The sequence below is a fragment of the Protobothrops mucrosquamatus genome, unplaced genomic scaffold (assembly GCF_001527695.2).
Source record: "Protobothrops mucrosquamatus isolate PMUCROS unplaced genomic scaffold, P.Mucros_1.0 scaffold_294, whole genome shotgun sequence".
In the NCBI taxonomy this organism is placed as follows: domain Eukaryota; kingdom Metazoa; phylum Chordata; class Lepidosauria; order Squamata; family Viperidae; genus Protobothrops; species Protobothrops mucrosquamatus.
Genome location: NW_015386370.1, coordinates 1,619,722 through 1,633,079, shown reverse-complemented (window position 1 = coordinate 1,633,079; position 13,358 = coordinate 1,619,722). Strand labels below are relative to the sequence as shown.

Here is a 13,358-nt window from a genome sequence, read left to right as displayed (position 1 = left end):
GCGGCCTCCTCGCCGAGCCCGCGGCCGAGCCGCCGGCCGAGTCCGAGGCCATCGCGGCCTCCAAATCCGCCGGACTACGGCCTCCGCCCTCGCCGAGCCACAGGCCGCAGGCCGGGTTACCGGCCAGATCTGCATCCGTCGCGGCCTCCACGGCCGTCGCAGCCGAGTCCGAGTCCGGGTGCATCCGTCGCCTCCGTCGCGGCCTCCACAGCTGCCGCGGTCTCCAGATCCGAATCCGTCGCGGCCTCCGCTGTTATCGAGGCCGCGGCCGAGTCCAGGCCAGGTTTTCTGTCGGGCCGGATCCAGGGCCGAGTCCAGGCCAGATCTTCCGCCTGGCACCGCCAGGCTCCGCCGGGCTCCGCCGAGCACCGGCCCTTCGTCCCCTCAATATCCTCACCAGACTAAACTGCTGGCGAGCTCCGCTCTCCGAATTGGGGACGCGGCAGAGCCCTCGGCCCACGGGAGGCCCCCCATTTCTGTTGAGGATTCCGCTCCGTCACGGAGCCACCCCGGGTAGGTCCGCCATGTTGCGCACCGGAAGTGAATCACTTCTTTGGCTTCACTGAAGCTTGAGCTTCAGTCTCTGTGTACAGGACAAGGTTGGCTGTTTGTAGCATTTCTCCTTGACCGGCTAGTTGGGGTGTCTCATCTAGGCTGGTTGGTTGAACCCCTTCTGCTAGACCAGTGGGACACTCTGCCATGGCTAGGATAGGTTCAGCACACTTCCTAGCTATTTTGAAGCAAATTTGATGGACTTCTCTCTTTGACCACTAGGGGTCGCTGCTTGCAGACCAGCTGCTGGGGTGCTGGCTGTGGGTGGAGGTGCCACTGGGTGCATTCTCCTGCGTTTGTGGGTACTTCAGCGCAATTCACCCTTTCACCACTAGGGATCACTTCCTGCTGGTCAGCTACCAGCGTGCTCTTCCTTCGAGGTTCACCCTTTGTCCACTAGAGGGCTTTCTCTGGGCATGATTAAAGGCTTGCGTGTAGTTCCTCCTTTAACCACTAGGGGGCGTCTGAAGAAAGGCCAGCCAAAATTCTTCTTATTACCACGTTACTGCTAGTGGCCACTGAGAGAATGTAGAGCTACAAACTCCCACCTGGCCGTTAAGTTGCAGGCTGGAATCACTTGGTCATCAGCTTTGTGATAATAGGCAAGGATAATTGCTGCTTGTTCTTCTCTTTAATTTCCCTCAAGCTGGAACTACTTGGTCATCAGCTTGAGTGAGTGATTACTTTTGGTTCACTCTGTGCCCTCTAGGGGGTGTAGGTAGCTTGGGATGAATTTAGATAATTTGCTCTTTAACTATCAGATTCAGTCTGCGTAGTTAGTGATGCGTGCAGTGAAGTACCTTCTTTCCCTCTATGGGGTGCTCTTAGCTTGGCTTGGTATGAGCCTGCTATGTGCTGAATTAATTATCAAGTTGTTGTAATCCCACATATAAATTGCAAGAAGATTGCTTAAGGAAGGTGTCATGTACAAATTGGCCACCAGGGGATGCTACTGCATTGCTATTTGGACCTCTGAACACTGTCTTTCCATTGGCATAGTTGAAATTCCAAAGGGAGGGTGGAGTTTAGCTTCTTTCACCAGTGCTGTGGCTGAGTGAAGAGGTTAATTGCTTAATTGCTCTCCTTGGCAACCTGTTGCTTAGGCATGCGGACAAAGAAAGCAGCATTTGGTTGAGAGTTAATTGCCTTTTTATTGCCCTCGAGGGGGCCTCTCTCTGCTTTCTTTCTTGGCTAGCAGACTCATGAAGAAGAAACAGATATGTTGTTGCTTTGTTACTCTTCAAGCATAAAGACTCAACATATTTCTAAACACTTAAATTTCAAATCCTTGATTTGCATTAGGCAGGCTGAGAGAGAGAGACGCTTCCCCTTTGAAGGCAGTGAAGAGTTAATTGCCTGCCTTTGGCTGCATTCGAAATGTAGAATATAACAAGGGGAGGGGTATCACTCTTTCCAAGCCTTTATCTGAACTTTAGAGGCAGTCTTTAAACAGTTCTTTTGCAAACGGAAATAGGTCCACAGACAATCTTATGAAACAATTCTCTCATTGCCCCAAGCTATTTGAAGTTACCGGCAAAGAAAGGAGGAGGGGGGTGACAGCCCACGCTCCTTGATTTCAGAGATGCAGCCTTCACATGCAAGAAATGCTTTGCTTTAAAACGTTGGCTAACATGCAGAGTTTGACTAGCAATGATTCCTTGCCAGCAGATGCTTGTCAATACGCAGATAAACTTTATCATGCAGACCAGTGGTGACTTGCAGAGTTAACAGCGAATTAACAAAACAATGCATCTGAATCACACCTTCTTTTGAAACGCTGTCTGCCAAACAGATACACTGACTTTACTTTGCAGGCAATTGAAGGAATTTAGCCACATCCAATTATTATTTGCCTTTATAAAGCTGATATGAACTCTGAGCATTCTTTCACTATGCTGACCTTGAGTTAAAATGCCTTCTTTAAATCAAGTCAGATAGATAAACTCAATAGAAATGATTTCATAACAAAAAACATATTTTAATCAGATTATTTGCATTTATGCTGTGGTTGTTACTTCTGGAAAATACATCTCTTGTCCATTCCTATAGGTGAAAGAATGATGCTCCAACCATATCATCTTTATAGCGGCACAGGGTCATCTGGTGACATCTGATGGCCCATGCTCTTCTTTAGACAAAGACATTCCAATCTGGCTTGTGTCCAGGAAGTCTCCCAATGCCCTTTAGAAACTCCTCCCACTGACCCATTAACATGGGATGACTGATTAGCTAAACTGCATTTCCCATAATCCATCTCTTAAGGAAACAGCACTTAACTCAATAAATGCCAGATATTCTAACATACTGATATATGCTCTCTAGTTAGGGTTATATAGAGCTATACGATTCAGAACAGACCCGCTTCAAAACCTCATCCCAAGAAAGCAGGACTCTTGGAACACTTTCATTCCAAAAGGAACTTTTATTAGGAGAAGCTGACAGCAGGCATAGAAGGCAGGATCTGAGGGTTTCCCACTCAGATCAATAGGTTAAAGGAGCATCAAGCAAACCCACCCCAATAGTTCATGTGGTCAGTTCAAATGAGCCAATCTCTAGGTGTTAAGTCCACTGTGGCAACAGAGCTGATAACGGAATCCGTTCCCATGCCTGTGAAGACATTGTTGGGTCTTCGCACCTTTCTCTTCTGCAGCAAGAGATAAGCCAGATGGCCGGAGGCACATTCCTTTCTCACCCCAGGTTGACATCAAGGGGAAACAGTTCAAAGAGCAAGCAGATAGAAAAGGCAGAGAGGATACATTGTAGCTAAGTAAAGGAGAAATAATGCATTCCATAGGGCCTCTCCCTCCCTCTCAGGAGAATGACAGAACCCACAGAAAGAAGCTGGAAAGGGACAAAACCAAACACCCCCCCCAACAAGGAAATGGGTTCTGACACTGAGTTCACATAATATATTAAGCCACAATGAAGCTTAATTGTTCTACAAACAGAAAATGTTTGTACACTCTGGATTCTCACAGTGTTAGAAGCCTTCAAACTCGATTAAAAATACATTGTATGATAGAAGGGAGTTGAGATGGTGGCATGCATGGCCCAGAACGTGGATTTCATATTTTGGTATCTTCTCCTTGTTTTTTAAAGGTTTGCATGAGCTCTAGAAGTGGATCCTGGATAATGAGTCGTGTCTGGGACAAAGGCTATCCTTGGGATATGCTGATCGTAACTCGCTTTGAAACATTCCTCAAAAATGCCCTCCCAACAGCCATTTCTGACTGGCTGTATGTGAGGAAAATGAACAGATGGTTTAAACATGAGAACTATGGCCTGATACCTGTGAATAGGTAATGTATAAACAAAAGAGCTTATAATGAGATTAAATGTATGACTAGAGTAACAATATTGACTATATTTAATTTAATTCTAATGTTGATATAAATACAATTGAATCAAATTCAGTTTTCTTCTATCCTCTAGTTCTGAGAGTGTAAACTTGGCCACTTAAAAGTCATCTACAGCTTTTGGCTCAGAAAAGTTGTATGCTCTTGATACAGAAGTTTCTCCCTTTTATATTACCCATAAAATCAGAAAAGTTCCACCCACATATGGCACCATTTTATTCAATGCTAATAATAGCACACTAACATTTCTACAAGATTATTAATGTGCTCATATCATTTTCTACACGATATCTAGAGGTATAGAAGGATCCTCCTTTTTAATAGCATTGAAGTAAATTAACTTTATTTTGTGCTTTGAATTATATGAAGTAACAAATATAACAGAATCTTAGATAATTCTAATGACGTTAGGATTAATGTAAATAAAGATGTATCTTTATAGATTGAATTTGTAAAGCTGAACAAGTTATGTTCCATTCCTTAAAGCAGAATAAACATTTGCCAAACCAAAGAAACTAGACAAGAAAAAAGTCAAGTACGTACATTGTGTGCAACAGTACTTTCATATTCTCTGGGAGGAGGGGAAGCCTTAAAATGTCAATCCTGTTATCCTGCTGAAAAGAAATAAACTTTTTAACTAAATCTATTTCTAGATAAAATGACTATAACAACAAAAATTGACTTTTCCAAGAAAGATACCATAAATTGCAAGGAGAGATGTATAAATAAATCTATCTGAATTGCTAGTTTAAATATTCTTCTGAAGTGAGTTTGATTTGTGCTAGACACACAGTTCACTTTATATAAACACTGAGATTAGAAGAAAATGGTCAAAGTTCAGTAAAACTATTATTTTCTCATCCATACCAGCTCAAAGCCAAAATCCAATCCAGAAGATGTTACATAAACGTTTATGTTCCAATAAGCTAACATAATTTCATTCCTTGAGTTTTTCTTTAGGGGTTGGTCTTGAAAGCTTCAGGACTTTTAGCAAAGACTTGAAAAATTTTAAACATTTTATCTGGGGAGTGGAAGTCTATTCAGTGTAATAATACCTACTGCTTTACAGCTTTGCACTATGACTGCACTGTTTTGTGGCAGTCATGAACTGTGATATAGGGCTGATTAAAAGAACTTGGAACAAAAGTTTTGGAGTCTTCCCAGACAAACCCTAATTAACATTATATATTGATTCCTATGAAATAAGATGAGGGGGTAAAATGAAGAGACAGTGTGTATTAGAGAAAAGGATCAAATTATTTGGGAAGAGAATAGCACCACTATGCAGGTCAATCTAGTTAGGATGATCAGTTGATCTAATCTACCAACATTACCTAAATGGGTGGACTAATATATTAGAAAACCCCATTGACCTGATTTCTCTATAGCACGGGTGTCAATCTCACGACTCTTTTTGCATTGCCGGCAATGGGGTGAGCACGGCTTCGGTATGATGAAAGTCTTTTTTTTTTTTTAAATTTTTTATTTATAAAACAATTAAAAAGAAACATTGGATTTGACGTGACATTCCAGTATATACATTCTTATCAGATTATACCATATTTTACAATCAATTCATTATCTCTACCTATACATTAAATTTTATATACATTATCTATTCTAAAGTAACATACATTTCTATCTTAACATTCGTCTTTAATCCCAGCCATCCTTTTCAAATTCCTCCAACAGTAAAATTTATCCCAGGTTTCAAAAAAAATTGATCCACATTTATCTTTTAGTATCATTGTGAGCCTGTCCATTTCTGCACATGCTAATATTTTATGTATTAACTCTTCCTCTGTGGGAATTTCCTTACTCTTCCATTTTTGCGCAAAGGCAAGCCTGGCTGCTGTCAAGATATGTAGNATTTTCCTTATATGAGGTAGCTAAGGTGAGTTTCCTATTTCTTTCCCACAGTTCTTGCCAAATATGTAGGTCAATACTAAAACCAAAATCCCTACTCCAAGTTAACATGGTCTCCTTAACCTGTTCTTCATACATTGTCTGTTCTAAAAGAAAATGATATATTTTCTTAATCATTTTATCCTCAGGACCTAATAAAATTGTATCTAGGTCTGTCGGTTCCATTTTTATACCCCACTCTTTTTTATCTTGCCTATATCTTACCTGTAGTTGGAGGTATGCCCACCATTCTAATTCTATCCCTACGTCTTGGAGATTTTTCCTCGATTTTAATTCTCCTCTCTCATCTAATATGTTTTTATAGGTTATTACTTTCCCTAACTGAATAAACCTTGGATGTATATACATTTCTAATGTTGAGATCCAATTGGGGACTTGCCTATAATTCTGTCGTCGAATTTTAATCCATACATCTATTAACGCCCGTCTGATGTGATGCCTCCGGAAATACTGGTGAACTTTATACTTCTCATCCCATAACATGGCATGCCATCCAATCTGCATGTCATGACCTTCCAGTTTTAATAATCTCCAATTTTCCAGTCGAATCCAATCCCGCACCCACAGTAAAATTGTAGATTGATAGTATTTTTCCAGATCGGGGAGGCCAGAACCCCCCCTTTCCTTAACATCCTGTAATAATTTTAATTTAATCCTTGGTTTTTTCCCTTGCCAGATGAATTTAAGTATAATTTGATTGAAATTTCGAAAAAAATCCTTTTCTAATCTAATTGGTATACATTGAAATAGGAATAATATTTTAGGTAATATGTTCATTTTAATTACGGCAATTCTACCCATGAAAGAAAGCTGAAGATTTGTCCAGGTGCCCAAGTCTGTTTTAATCTGATCCATTAATTTATCATAATTGTCTCTTTTAATTGTTACACACCTAGCTGTTAAATGTATCCCTAAATATCTTATTTTCTTTGTGATCTGAATACCTAATTTATCAGCTAGTTCATTTTCCTGTGATCTTATCATATTCTTCAGAAGCCTTTTGGTTTTTTCCTTATTTATCCTTAGGCCTGCCATTTCACCATATTCCCCCAGTACTTCCATTAGCCTTGTCCCTGATTGTAAAGGTATGATGAAAGTCTTGTCCAGATTGTGTCACTTGGCATCAATTTACTTGCTTAGTCCTCACTGCAGGCTACTACAGCACCCCATTGGACAGTATTCCTGCTGTTGGCTTTTCCATCTATCCATTCCAAATAGTAGCTAATCACTTTCTTTCCTGTATGTGAGATAGATAGATGATAGATAGATAGATAGATAGATAGATAGATAGATAGATAGATAGATAGATAGATAGATAGATAGATAGATAGATAGATAGATAGATAGATAGATAGATAGATAGATTTTTTAACTACCTAGTTTTCTCTCTGCTTTTTTTTTAAAGTGAACTCCAGGGATTAGCAGAAATACATATAGCTATGAAGATTCCTGTAAGGGTGGGCTTCCTAACTTTTTGCCAACATATTTCCTTTTCATGTAAACATAATGTACATACCTCCCTTAAAGGTCCAAATATCAAAATGAATACAAATGAACAATGAAAATAATAAAATTAAACTTTGGGAAAGGTGGGTTTATTGTAATAATGCACAACTAAAAGGTTTTTCACACCTCCCCTGGACAATGTCTGCACTTCCCCAAGAGAGGTACAGCTTATAATTTGGGAAAGTCTCCTCTAACAGAAACTGTCAAAAATGCTGTAGAATATGGATGTCCAACTTTTTGCCTTGCCTGGGCCACATATAAAATATATAATGTAGTTAAAGTATATAAATCACACAATAATGTTAAAAGTTTATGATCATGTGGGGTCGCATTATTAGCTGTCCAGGGCTGCAGGTGGCCCATGGTCTGCAGGTTGGACATGCCTACTATAGATCATGAAGTGAGCAGGAAGTGGGACTACATATTTCCCAAGGTCTATTCTGATAACTAAGAAGAAAAAATGTTTCATGCAAGGTGGCTGAACCAGAAGATAGAAAGTGGCTGCAAATATGGATCAGATCAATCTGAAGGGCAAATATGGTACTTTAGGAGAGAAGTCAGAGCTATGGGGGAATTCCCTGGATTAGGCCCACAACCCAGATATTCCTCATCACTGTTTTAAGATATGACATATTATTTGATGTTTTTATTCATATTACAAATTGTTTATGCTTAAGTGGCTTCAATGGCAAGTCAAACATGTGCAGCTTTTCAGGGCCAAAGACCACACTCGGCCTTTCAACGGTATGATAGGGTCACATCCCAAAAGTGAGGAGGCCAAGACTGCAATTGAAATTGAAATTAAATTAAATTCAGTTACAAATATATGACAGTTCCTTCCCTCTATCACATTAAAATTGTAATTTGGTAGCAATCCTTGGAGGCACCCTGGAACTATATTTACAAAAGACCTCAGAGCCAGTGGTTTTGCACTTGGGTCCAGGTAACACTTAGCATCATTCATGAATGTCTTTAACTAAACATATGCACAGTTTTAAAAGTAACAACTGGCTAAGAAAATCAACATGGACAATTTCTCTTGAAGCTAAGCTGAAATTCCAGGTAGAAGCCTTCTTTTTTTTCAAATCTGCTCTGCTGAATAAACAATGAACTGTGTGTGTTTGAATGTGTATCAAACAGTAGAATAATGCAATATAAATAATTTAAACATGAAAAAAAGAAAACTGGGGAAGAATAAAATGCCTGAGAATTTATATCATAAATCCATAGTTAATAAAACAAGCAAATGCATTTGATCAAATTGTTCAAAAAGAGACAAATTATAATGTTGATAAAGAGATGTACAGCATTCTGTTGTTGCAGATCAGATAGAAAGGATGAACACTTTCCAAGAAGCAGGAAAAAATGAAGAATGATCTCCCTACAATTCTCTTTCTATAGGAGAGAGATTGGTAGAGTTAGGGTGAGGAATTAAATGAGCCATCAGTTTAGAATCCTTACATAGCCACAAAATAATGAAGTTCAACCTCCCTTGAAAGCCACTGACCCTTATCTAGTTCTCTCCAAGTACAGATGTTAGTCTAAAAGATTCCTGTGCAATGCGCATAGACTTTAGCAATAAATCAGTAATTTAGAACCTTCACATATGGACCTTGTTATTATATATTATTATGTTATATAGTTATACTGTATGTCCCATTTAAAAAAGTGATATCTGCCAATTTAAAGATCCCCCTCTCCTCTCTTTCTGCCTAGGACTCTGCGAAAGGAGCCTGTCTTCAATGATGACCTCCCAAGCCGCATTATCTGTGGCACAGTTATGGTGAAACCCAATGTGAAGCAATTTACAGAAACCTCTGCAATATTTCAAGATGGGACTGTGCTGGAAGGCCTTGATTATGTCATCTTTGCTACAGGCTACACCTTTGCCTACCCTTTCATGGATGATGAATCCATTATAAAGAGTAGAAATAATGAAGTCACCCTATACAAAAGTATCCTCCCCCCTCTGCTGGAGAAACCAACCATGGCAGTCATTGGCTTAGTCCAATCTCTTGGATCAGCTATCCCAACTGCTGAGCTTCAGGCTCGCTGGGCTACAAGAGTGTTTAAGGGTTAGTGATAAAGCTGTACATCAGGAAGTCCATATTTCACATCTTACTTGACATTTTCATGTCTTCAAATCAATAAAATTACAATTCTAATCTTACAAGAATCATAGAGAGCTGGCTTATATTCAGAGTAAAACTTAACATCTGATATGAACGATCCATAACCAGAATCTAAATTTCTGCTTTGGTAACAGCAGTTACCTTGTCAAATTAGGGTCAAAATATTGATCATCCATGTTTAATAATTTCTTCAGGTACTATTCTTTTTTTAAACTTCTTTTTGATAATCCTATATCCATCTTCTCAAATCATATTGAAAATCCAGTTTGTATATTCTGTAGTCACTTCACTTAAAATAATGCAGAATGTATGAATAAAGAGATGGGTAGAAGGAAATGCTTATCATACCTGTGGGAAAAAAATGACTATCATAAGAAATGACAGCCAACTCTTCCTTCTTCTACAGGATTATGTAAGCTGCCTTCAAAGACCACTATGATGGATGACATAGATGAGAAAATGGGGAACAAGCTCAAATGGTATGTATTAATTGCAGAAACTGCAATTAAATCTCTACCCATATAAGAAATTTTCATACCATCAAGTCCTAAAAAATACTTTGGCGACAAACCACTACTATCTTTGTATTCATTCTATTTTATTTTATTCAAAAGAAAGTTGAATAAAAAAGATTAAAAAAAACAAAAGAAAACTCAAAACAATCAAGACATTTTTTAAAAAGTGCATCAAAAAGAAAAAAGAAAAAGTTAGAACAATTAACCAGTGGAACAACCTGCCTCTAGAAGCGGTGAATGCTCCAACAGTGGAAGTTTTTAAGAAGAAACTGGACAGCCATTTGTCCGAAATGGTATAGGGTTTCCTGTCTGAGCAGGAGGTTGGACTAGATGACCTCCAAGGTCCCTTCCAACTTTATCATTATTATTATTATTATTATTATTATATACATGTTATCCCCTCTAATTGAACATTGATTAGTACATTACTACAGTATTGGTTCCCACCCCTTGCAAAACAGCCCCTCAATTTTAAACTAGTAAATCTATTTGCAAATTATTGACCTGTGTTCTATATACTATATTAATGACAAAATAGTTAACAGGAAAAAGAATAATAATAAAAAAGACAAGATTCAGTTTTCAAAACGCTGTTAACAAACTGTTATTGTAAACCACTCGTAGAAAGTTTGTCATGGCATCTTATCTATTCCAAATCATCCCAAAAGTTAAAAGTCATTTGTCCTGGATCAAATATCCACATTTGTTTCTTAATGCCATTTCTTATCAATTGTTGTCTAATTAAATATAATAGATTCAGTCTCCACAGTGTGTCTATCTTCCCAATAAAATCCAAATAGGTTTCCACTTAGGTGTAATAAATCCATTCTCCAATCTCCTTCAGTCTTCATAGGAAAAAAGAATTTGTCACTTCCCCATTCAGTCAGACTGCTAGTATGCAAGGATATTCAGGCTTGGATTTTAAAGATATGCATGGGATCAACTCAGTTAGTTCTCTAGCTGTGGAGAAATCTCTTTGGTCTGCATCTTTCAGATCAGAGTCCTTTTGTGTATCTTTATCCAAAACTACATGCCTTTGCATATTTTCCATGGCTATTATCATCTCATCAAACTTTTTTTAAAAAACTTTCAACTAAAAGCTCCATACTGTCCAACAGTCTTTTCTTGGATTTTAGCCACCGCTTGTCTGTAATCTAATACTTTGTGACTTTGTGTAACTTGATCAAGAAACACTAAAACAGAAGGAAACAAGAAAGATATCATCTGAATATTTCAATCCAAGGTTAAAAGAAAATTTAAAAGAGATAAATTTCAAATATTTTGTGAATTCAAAAAGTACAAAAATCCTGTGGTGAGAGTCCAATATTAATGTAAATCAAATGAAAGCACTTCACCATCCAGAAATGGACCATGCTCCCTTATGGAGAGAACAAAGGTTATTCAAAACAACATAAATCAAAGGGAAAGAAAAAAAAAACCCAGAATCCAGCAAGGGTTTAAATAAATCAGCAATCAACTGCTGGTTTGGGTTTTAAGAGCAAAAAAAAAAGGTAAAACAATAAATTCAAAAAGTGAAAGTTAGAAAACCAGGTGCAATTAAGAAAATGAAACTGCTGACAGGAAGATGGATTTGCCCAGTGACTTTCCAACCGCTTCCAGAAGGTACTGGAATTTTCAAGACTCCCTTTCCCAAATGGGTCCATGGCCATCCAAAAGTTGTCTTGGGTCATTCCTGAGAGCTCCCATTCAAATCCAAGGAGCAGCACTGCCAGAGAGCCATCTGTGGCAGCAAAAACAACAGATTGTCAGTAAGAGAGAAAAAGCCTCTTGACGTTCAGCAGCCATCTTCCGGAGGAATCCACTATCTTTTGTCTTGATACTCTTAACCCTGAGAAGGAACAAAAAACAAAATCTCTGCTTTTTGTAAAAACTCTAGAGCATTTTTCTAAGATATTTTATTTAAAGGCATAAGCTTTCATGATCCACACCTTAGTTCATCAGAATGCAGAATAACAGAGTTGAAAGGGACCCTGGAAGTCTTCTAGTACAACCCCCTACTCAAGCAGGAGACCCTATACCATATTATACCATAATATTCTTTCCTCACATATATTTGACCCAAGGCTTCCTAACAGAAATCAAAATTAAATAAAGAAGAGTGAGGCTTTCCTTAGTTTTTCCTTGTTCCTTTTAGAAATGCTTTTACCAAACTTTCTCTTTTTTCTTTTAAGGTTTGGCCAGAGTGACACCCTGGAAACAGATTACATTCTCTATATGGATGAAATTTCCTCCAACATAGGTGTCAAGCCCAACATCCCACTTCTCTTTTTGACAGATCCCTGGCTGGCACTGAAAGTCTTCTTTGGCCCTTGCAGTCCATATCAGTTTCGCCTCACTGGGCCAGGGAAGTGGGATGGAGCAAGAGATGCCATCTTAACCCAGTGGGACCGAACACTGAAGATCACAAGGACACGAACTGTACCCAACTCTCAGAAGTGTTTCTCTTTCTCTGTTTTGCTCAAAATCCTTGTAATTCCATTTCTCCTTGCTGCTATTTTTATGATGTTGAACCAATAATTTTAGTGTCAAACTAGACAATGTCATGGGATTCTAAACTATGTTTTATTGGAATGCAAAATAATCTCAGTTTTTATAATAAACATTTCAAAAGAGTGCTGAATACCTGCGTATATGAAGTCCATGTAAAATTTGACAAAATTTTAGAGATCATTAGCCAAGCAGAAACCAGATGTCTGGCCTCTTCTACAGCCTAAGCTGAAAATGCATGGAGAACTGTGGCCAGTGACCCAAATGGTTCTATGTGGCAGCACTTCAGATACTTGAAGATAGTTTCAATCCGTCTGCAATCTTCTCCAGTCTAAACTTATCCGGTGCCTCCATCCACACCCTTTATCAGCTTGGTTGTTCTGCAGTGATATTAGCATTGTTTTTCTTTAAAAGTATTCCAGTAATGTTGCTGGGACTGGTCTGAGTTCTTTTCTTACTCATTATGGGGGCATCAGGTTAAGCCAGAAGTGGTAAGGTCTGTTGCAAGCCAGGAGAATATTTCAAAATCTGCTAATGTACCACTATCTTGGCTCCTTCAAGTATTCTGCAATTACAAGAGTTTCATTATTCTATCGGGAAAGAAGAAAACATGTTTTGTACTATTCCACTTTAATAGTATTCTGAAATATACATTTATCTTTAGTTGCAGCAACTCAACTTTCCCCCATTTCAGTATCCAGAAAATAATGAGAGATGTTCCAACTCAGAGGTAAGGACAAAGGAAAGTAGAAGTGGTTTTCCAAAGGTGGCCAAAGAGCTGAGTTTTTTGCACAAATTATCCACTGGTTTGCTGTTGGCACTGTGCAATTGGCAGAGCTGCATATAATAGCAGTAATGTGGTC

At 38.7% G+C, this 13,358-nt stretch overlaps 1 protein-coding gene across 1 annotated transcript in view; it reads left to right on the top strand.

Annotated features, from left to right (window-relative positions):
* LOC107302868 (dimethylaniline monooxygenase [N-oxide-forming] 3) overlaps positions 1–12,615 on the top strand; it is a 32,980-nt gene extending 20,365 nt beyond the window's left edge. The window contains exons 6-9 of the mRNA XM_015832026.1: positions 3,652–3,851; positions 9,057–9,415; positions 9,879–9,951; positions 12,180–12,615. Of these exons, the coding sequence (XP_015687512.1) occupies positions 3,652–3,851; positions 9,057–9,415; positions 9,879–9,951; positions 12,180–12,525 (978 nt within the window). The 3' untranslated portion in view covers positions 12,526–12,615. The remainder of the gene's footprint in view (positions 1–3,651; positions 3,852–9,056; positions 9,416–9,878; positions 9,952–12,179) is intronic.
* The last annotated feature ends 743 nt before the right edge of the window (positions 12,616–13,358 follow it).